The sequence below is a fragment of the Herpailurus yagouaroundi genome, unplaced genomic scaffold (genome assembly GCF_014898765.1).
Source record: "Herpailurus yagouaroundi ecotype Mexico unplaced genomic scaffold, PumYag 69769, whole genome shotgun sequence".
Taxonomy (NCBI): domain Eukaryota; kingdom Metazoa; phylum Chordata; class Mammalia; order Carnivora; family Felidae; genus Herpailurus; species Herpailurus yagouaroundi.
This window is the reverse complement of record NW_024420881.1, coordinates 1-8996: the sequence shown is the minus strand read 5'-3', so window position 1 is coordinate 8996 and position 8996 is coordinate 1. Positions and strand designations below refer to the sequence as shown.

The window sequence follows — 8996 nt, the reverse complement described above, 5'->3', positions numbered from 1 at the left end:
CTCGCGGTCCGTGAGTTCGAGCCCTGCGTCAGGCTCTGGGCTGATGGCTCAGAGCCTGGAGCCTGCTTCCGATTCTGTGTCTCCCTCTCTCTATGCCCCTCCCCCGTTCATGCTCTGTCTCTCTCTGTCCCAAAAATAAATAAAAAACATTGAAAAAAAATTAAAAAAAAATTAAAAAAAAAGAATGTATTTAATAAGTGGGAGAAATCGTTCTCTCTTATGCATATAACAAACTGCTTTTGTGAAAAATTGTACAATGAGAAAAATTTTGCAAATTATACTCACATTGTTTACCTAAAACTTTCTTTTTTGAATTTTCTAATTATAGGTATAAAATCTCTTTGTGTTGTTTCTTTTCCTATGGAGGTGTCATTAGGGAAAAAATTGCTTTTCTCAGTGGACTCTCTGAAATGTCCCTTTGTTTTCAATCATGAGGCTTTTTTTCCTGCTACCATGTAAAGGTGATAGCGTTTAATATCCGTCTCAACATAGAAGGGCACTTGCCTGCTCACTAAGGATCTGGACATGTTTTTCTGCCTAGGTGACGAACGAAAGCCCTTTTCTTCAGTCACTACACTGACTTCCCCAAGAGTCTGTCACTGTAAAATGCCTTAACTCCAATTTAGACATGATAATAGGGAAATGTAAATAATGTGTAGTTAACCCAACTCAGACTCTTAGTCTGATATAGTGAAGCTGCCAAACTCTTAGTGTGAAAGTCTGGGAACTTTCTTAAAGACCTCAAGTAGCAAAATGGACCCTTTATTTTCTCTGTTTACAACATCTAATACAATTTGCTTGAATCAGTAGGCCTTTATGCAATGGTGCGATGAGAGCTAGGTTTGTTTCCTGGACATTCTTATCCATAGTAGGCACGTTTTCATAAATGTATCCTAATAAAAAGATGAAATTTTAAAGCCTACAAAATTAAGAATTCTAATGTCCTAATTTAATGGACTCAGTATAGGTAAGAGGTAAATAAAGGACATAGACTCAATGGCACATTAAATAAAACTTTTCTAAAGAAATAAAAATGTAATAATTATATTGATCTCAAGGTTTGTGGAAGTCCTTTGATATTTCAGAATTAAATCTTAGATATGAGTAATGTCACTTGTCAATAGGTTAAGAATACAGCAAAATTATTAGAAATAAAATATAATTAAACATTTATGAAATAAAAACAGAATTGGTGTAGTAACTGGATAGGACTCTGAGCGTCGCTGTTCACCAAAGTGGAAAAGCTGTCCGCTGAAGGCGACCTGACTCTGCTCCTTGCGCCCTAAACAAACACAGACCAGAGAAATTTGGGGAAAAGCCTCGCGTTTCTGTCAAGTAATGTGTTTCCTTTGACTTGAAAGAAATAAGGGTACAGCAGGCTGGAATTAGGACTAAGGAAACTGGTCGGAGAGAAGGAAATGGCGGGTACACTGAGAGGTTGGGGCTGCATAGAGCCGCTTCTGCTCCTCCTGCTCCTGGAGACGTTATGGAGAGCTGGAGCCGGGCCGATCCGCTACTCGGTGCTGGAGGAGCTGGACAAAGGCTCCTTCGTGGGCAGCATCGCCAAGGACCTGGGTCTGGAGCCCCGGGAGCTGGTGGAGCGTGGCGTCCGCATCGTCTCCAGAGGTAGGACGCGGCTCTTTTCTCTGAACCCGAGAAGTGGCAGTTTGGTCACCGCAGGCAGGATAGACCGGGAGGAGCTCTGTGCTCAGAGTGCACGGTGTGTGGTGAGTTTTAACATCTTGCTTGAGAATAACATGAAAATTTATGGAGTAGAAATAGAAATAATAGATATCAATGATAACTTTCCACGTTTCCGGGATGAGGAAGTAAAAGTAAAAGTTAATGAAAATGCGGCTACGGGAACTCGGTTAGCACTTCCTTTCGCTCGAGACGCGGATGTGAGTATGAACTCTCTCCAGAGTTATAAGCTCAGCCCCAATATGCACTTCTCTCTGGAGCAGAAAAGCGGAACTGATGGACAAAAATATCCGGAGCTGGTACTGGAACGGCCCTTGGACCGCGAGAAAGTAGCTGTCCACGACCTTCTTCTCACAGCTTTAGATGGTGGAGACCCCATACTCTCTAGTAGTATGCACATACACGTGGTGGTCCTCGACGCAAATGATAATGAGCCTCTCTTCACTCAATCTGAGTACAGAGTGACTGTTCCAGAGAACATACCTGTAGGCTCTCAGCTGCTTACACTAACCGCCACGGATCCAGATGAGGGAGTAAACGGGGAATTAACATACTCTTTTCGCAATGAAGAAGATAAGATTTCAGAGACTTTCCAACTTGATTCCAGCCTGGGTGAAATCTCAACTCTGCAATCACTGGATTATGAGGAATCCAGATTCTACCTCATGGAAGTGGTAGCTCAGGATGGAGGTGCTCTTCTTGCCAGTGCTAAGGTATTGGTGACAGTACAGGATGTGAATGACAATGTCCCAGAAGTGATCCTCACATCCCTTGCTAGTTCCGTCTCTGAAGACTGTCCTCCTGGAACTGTAATTGCACTGTTTAGTGTACATGATGGTGATTCTGGAGAGAATGGTGAGATTGTGTGTTCTATCCCCAGGAACTTGCCCTTTAAATTGGAAAAGTCAGTTGATAATTATTATCACTTATTGACAACGAAAGCCCTGGACAGAGAAGAGATCTCAGATTATAACATCACAATAACTGTCATTGACAGTGGAAACCCACCCCTGTCTACAGAAAGCCACATCTCCCTGAATGTGGCAGACATCAATGACAACCCTCCCATCTTCCCTCACACCTCATACTCCACCTACATCCTGGAAAACAATCCCAGAGGCATCTCAATTTTATCTGTGACTGCACACGACCCTGACAGCGGCAACAACGCCAAGATCACTTACTCTCTGGCTGAGGATATGTTTCAAGGAATGTCTCTGTCTACCTATGTCTTCATCAACTCCAATACAGGCATCCTGTATGCTCTGGGCTCTTTTGACTACGAGCAAGTTAAAGATCTGCAGCTGTGGGTAATGGCCAGTGACAGTGGAGACCCTCCACTTAGTAGCAACATGTCACTGAGCCTGTTTGTGCTGGATCAGAATGACAATGCCCCTGAAATCCTGTACCCCAGCATTCCCACCGATGGCTCCACTGGTGTGGAGCTGGCTCCCCGATCCGCAGAGCCCGGATACCTAGTGACCAAGGTGGTGGCGGTGGACAGAGACTCTGGCCAGAATGCCTGGCTGTCCTACCACCTGCTCAAGGTCAGCGAGCCAGGACTTTTCACGGTGGGGCTACACACGGGTGAGGTGCGCACTGCACGGGCCCTGCTGGACAGAGACGCGCTCAAGCAGAGCTTAGTGGTGGTGGTCCAGGATCATGGCCAGCCCCCTCTTTCAGCTACTGTCACACTCACTGTGGCTGTAGCTGACAGTATCCCAGATGTCCTGGCTGACCTGGACAGCCTCAAGCCCTCATCCTATGCTGACGACTCCAGTCTCACACTGTACCTTGTGGTGGCAGTAGCTATAGTCTCCTGTGTCTTCCTCACCTTTGTCATCGTGCTACTGGCACTCAGGCTGAGACGCTGGCACTCTTCAGGTCAGCTCCAGGCATCAGGAAGCAGGTTGGCTGGCATGCCCACCTCGCACTTTGTGGGTGTGGATGGGGTGCGAGCTTTCCTGCAGACTTATTCCCATGAGGTCTCCCTCACAGCAGACTCCCGGAACAGTCACATGATCTTCCCCCAGCCCAACTATGCAGACACACTCATCAGTCAGGAGAGCTGTGGGAAAAGCGAGCCTCCTCTGATATCTGAGAAGATAAATGTAAACGAAGAGCTAGGAGTTGTACAGGTGAGGTTTTTTTTTTTTCTCTAGTATCATTGCTTGTAGCATTTTTTTCATTTGTTTCCTCAATCATTTGTCTGCCATATTCAAAGTTGGTTAATTATATAAATAATCAATGGTTGTATGTTTTATTTAGAGATTGACTTGATTTAATTTGATGATGCTCTCTTCATTTGTTTTCAAATTATATTTTGGGTTTAATGTCTTTTTTTTCAATACATGAAATTTCTAGACAATCTAGCTGATATCCATAGTCTTAAAAATAAATGAAACATGATCGCTTTACCCAAAGATTTTCTTATACAACTGTTATGTTTTTTTAATGTTTATTTATTTTGAGAGGCGGGGAGGTGCAGAGGAGAGGGATAGAGAGAATCCCAAGCAGGCTCCGTGCTTTCAGTGCAGAGCCCAATGCAGGGCTCTAACTCACAAACTGAGACCATGACCAGAGACCAAGTCAAGAGTCAAATACTGAACCAACTAAGCCACCCAGCTGCCCCAGAATTGTTATTATGTTAATAGAAGAGTTGTTTGATTAGTCCAAATTGTTACATGTAATGTTCTCTTTTGAATATTTGTGTAAACACCAATGGTGAATATGTTTTGGAAGAATAGTGTACAGCATTGAAGTTTTAGTATACTGTTTCTATAAGGAAATAATTTACAGTATTTTCATGAATCAGTGGAGGAATATAGAAAACTACATGAAAAAAATAAAAAACATCAAATCTATAGTCTGTGGCATTCTCAAGTCTGGAAACTTTGGGTTAATCTATGTAATTACTGGACATGTGTATTTGTTGAGAGAAAAAATCAGTGAGAAAGAGCCTTAGAACTTTATTTTCTGATGCAGTTTAAAATCTCCAAAGAATTATATTTTGCTACATTCATTAAATACACCATTAATATGCCATTACACCTGGAATCATCTGGTTACAGATAACCTCTTCACTTTTTAGAATCAATATCTACTTGAATGTTTGCATTTATTCAAGTGTCAGTACAATTCTGCTTTATTACTAGATTCTAAGATTTGTGGTTTTTAAAATTATTTATTATTTTTTGAGCGAGAGAGAGAGAGAGCATGAGCAGGGGAAGGGTAGAGGGAGAGAAGGAGAGAATATTAAGCAGGCTTCATGCCCAGCATGGAGCCAGACATGCTGGGCTTGATCTCATGACTGTGAGATCATGACCTGAGCCAAAATCAAGAGTCGGACACTTAACCGACTGAGCCACCCAGGCACCCCGGACTCTAAGATTTGTACTTGGAAAATCAATTCAACATAAAAATTGTTTAAAATTTTGAAATTCACATGCTCATCTTAAATTAATAATCCTTCTTAATGAAATGTGGGTATTTCATTGGGTATTAAAATTCATGAGTGTGTGTTGCTTAAGAAGAACTACCCTTTTGGGGCACCTGGGTGGCTCAGTTGGTTAAGCTTCCAACTTCAGCTCAGGTCATGATCTCCCAGTTCATGGGTTCAAGCTGCACATCTGGCTCTGTGCTGACAGCTCAGAGCCTGAAACCTGCTTCAGATTCTGTGTCTCCCTCTCTCTGCCTCTCTCCCATCCACTCTATCTCGGTCTCTCTCAAAAACGAATAAACATTAAACAAAAATTTTTTTAAAAAGAAGAACTACCCTTTTCATTTTTGATATCTGATTTACTGAAGATGATTTTCAGATGCTTCTCTTTAAATTTTTCAAATACTGTACTTTATCAGCTGCAAAGTATGAATAAATAGGGGAAATTGCAATAAAATATTACGAATGGGATAGTAGGCTACATTACCTGACCAAACAAATGGTTTATTGTTACATGTGGGAACCTATGACTTAATTTTTATTTTTTAAATATTTATTTGAAGGGCATCCAATTAATTTTTATCTGGACAATTCTGATCACAGTGTAAAATGTGCAGATTCACTGAACAGCAAATACATCAAAAGAGTAACAAGAATCTGTATGATGGAGGATGGAGACTGATACCATTCACTCTTACAAGAAAACTCATTTTTTCATTATATTTTATAATAAATATTATTTTTTTCTTTTCATTATATTTTAATGAAGATGTTATAGACTTTGGATATGTGTCCTGAGTAAATCTCTATAAACTTCAATAGACTTTATATAATGAAATGCTTGATCCAACACTCTGAGTGGATATACTGTGTATACTCCATATTCTTTGAAATATTTGAATCTTTAGTTTCACATGTGCTCTGAAAAGATAACTGTCCTATACTAATTTAAGTGTTCACACCATATTGTTCAGTCATGTTTTGGAGCAAAGTCTCGAATCTGTTTTTTATGTTTGTATGAAGTAGAGATGTCCATGAGTTTCTGCCTAGAATCCTGAATACAGTGAACAGTTTAAGATGTCTAATGCTATTCCACTATGAGTTCAGCATTGCTACACATCCGCTAAGTTTTAGAATGACAATGTATTGTGTAGGTTAAAAAAGTTTCTTTATGAAGATTTCTAGTTTGGAAATGGAATTAAACCTGTAAGACCTATCAGAAACATAAAATTGACATGCTTATTTACAAGGCAAGAATGTCAGTAACAAAGGGTTGGGATGATCTGATAGTAACCTTGGGACCAAAAAAAGTGGACGACATAGATTACTTTCTTTAGAATATGTGATTATAAGGACTCATACTTCACTCCCCAAATTCGAATAACTCACCATTGCTAAGCTAGTTGAGAAGAAACAGTACCATTAGAGACAATGGTAAAGTAGTGTGGAAAAAATAAAATCAGAGGAATAGTTTTTGAATCCTAGTCATTTGAAAGTAGACACTTGGAAACTAACAAGGAGTTTCTTCTTGCTTCTTACCATACTCCTGTTTTATAAGAATAATCAGTGTCTTTGCTTACATATCAATTATTTGGGGGGTAAGGTGACAATGATAATATAGAAGGAAGTGAAACACAGGATACAACTAAAAGCTATGATATCTGTAACATTTTTAAGTTAGAAAAAAAGAAAATAGAGTGGAGTAGTGACAATACATATCAAGCTGATATTTCAAGAATTTTCCTATTACACTTTCTGCTGCACCACCACTACTTTCATTTGTCATTTTCTACATATTATTTTATTTGGTCTTCAATTTTGCTAAGTAACACAGGGAAGATGTTATTATAGCCATTTTATGAAAATGGAAATGAAAAGCACTACGATGCCAATGTCTTCAGCAAGTTACCTCTGCTCTTTGAGGAGTAAAAATGACTTGATTTAGATGGATAAAGCTCAGGTTCAAATAAAATCACAGCCAGACCAAAGATAGAGTGAATATTTAAAATGTTAAAATCCTTGTAAAATGAGAAAAATGAGTATCTATATCAGGACACAGTAGAATTTTCTTCTAACCCACTCCTTACTTGGAGCTGATGTAGTAACCACTACTGCAGTTCTGCAGCCCACACGCGGGGTGCCGCTGTTGGCTAGTACTGAGCGAAGTATCAGCTTCTCCTGGCGCAAAGGAATCGCCAGCCCACCGCGGAACCGCGAGAATTGGACACTCTGCCTCTGGCTCTGTGACGCTAAGATATTTGTTAGAACCCGCCTGCCAAGACAAATCAAGGAGTTGCTCCTGCTCGGAGAATTCTTGGGATAATTTAGCGACCATAGCTCTTCAGAGTCAGAAAGGCAAAGGCGCTGAAAGCGGGATGAGCGATCACTTGGGATTGAAGGGCCCGGCTGGGCGGAGACAAATGCTGTTTCTCTCTTTGCTGTCTTTGTTCTGCCCGGTGATCTCGGAGCAGATCCTCTATACTATTCCGGAGGAGCTGGCCAGGGGCTCGCTTGTGGGAAACCTCGCCAAGGATCTGGGGGTTGGCGTTGGAGATTTGCCTGCTCGAAACCTGCGTGTTAGTGCACCGAAGAAACTGTTTACAGTGAGTACTGAGAATGGGGACTTACTTGTTAGTGACCGTATAGACCGAGAGCAGATTTGTGGCGAGAAGTCGACATGTGTTCTAGAATTCGAATTGGTGGCCGAAAAGCCTTTGAACTTCTTTCATGTAAGTGTGGTAATTCAGGATGTCAATGACAATCCACCAACCTTTAGCCAAAATATCACTGAATTGGAAATCAGTGAACTGGCTGTAACCGGAGCCTCCTTTGCCCTGGAACCCGCGCAAGATTCAGACGTAGGTGTCAATTCCCTGCAGCAGTACTACCTCAGTCCCAACCCACACTTCTCTTTGATCCAGAAGGAGAACCCAGATGGCAGTAGGTACCCAGAACTGGTAGTGAAGACTCCCCTGGACAGGGAAGAGCAGTCACGCCACCACCTGGTCCTCACGGCTGTGGATGGGGGTGACCCAGCCAGAAGCTGCACTACCCAGATCATGGTGGTTGTGGCAGATGCAAATGATAATGCACCAGTGTTCACCCAGGACATTTACAGGGTCAGTGTTCCAGAGAACCTGCCTGTGGGCTCCTCTGTACTAAGAGTGATGGCCACTGACTTGGATGAAGGGGTCAATGCTGTGATCACCTACACTTTCATCAACATTGGTAGGGCAGTGAGACAGCTGTTCAAACTGGACAGTACAACAGGGGAACTCACCACTGGCGGAGGACTGGACTTTGAAGAGAGAGCGAGCTACACAATTGGGGTGGAAGCAAAGGATGGCGGACATCACACAGCACACTGTAAAGTACAAATAGATATTTTGGATGAAAACGACAATACACCAGAGATAACCCTGGATTCTGAATCTAAACATATTCTAGAAGATGCTGAGTTGGGGACTGTTGTTGCCCTGATCAAAACCTATGACCTCGATTCTGGATTTAATGGGGAAGTTTTCTGCCAACTAAAAGGAAAGTTCCCATTTAAAATAGTTCAAGATACAAAAAACACATACAAGTTGGTCACAGATGGAGCCCTAGATCGAGAGCAGACTCCGGAATACAACATTACCATCACAGTCACCGACAGGGGAAGGCCAGCCCTCTCCTCCAACAGAAGTGTCATCTTGAACATTGCTGATGTCAATGACAATGCTCCTGTTTTCCACCAGGGCTCTTACGTGGTCCACGTCGCAGAAAACAACCCGCCCGGAGCTTCTATTTTCCAAGTCAGCGCCTCAGATCCCGACCTGGGACCCAACGGCCGCGTGTCCTACTCCATCGTGGCCAG

The 8996-nt window shown here is 42.1% G+C and overlaps 2 protein-coding genes across 2 annotated transcripts; both read left to right on the top strand.

Moving 5' to 3' along the window:
* Positions 1–278: 278 nt before the first annotated feature.
* Positions 279–4124, top strand: LOC121026286 (protocadherin gamma-A5-like). Its single transcript, XM_040469151.1, has one exon. The coding sequence runs from the start codon at positions 1419–1421 to the stop codon at positions 3861–3863; it is 2445 nt and encodes an 814-aa protein (XP_040325085.1). The 5' UTR covers positions 279–1418; the 3' UTR covers positions 3864–4124.
* A 1279-nt stretch (positions 4125–5403) lies between these two features.
* LOC121026287 (protocadherin gamma-B3-like) lies at positions 5404–8991 on the top strand (the record flags this gene model as incomplete). The annotated part of the gene is made up of 1 exon (XM_040469152.1): positions 5404–8991. A coding segment is annotated over exon 1 (1476 nt), but the record flags the coding sequence as incomplete, so codon positions are not given.
* Positions 8992–8996: the final 5 nt, after the last annotated feature.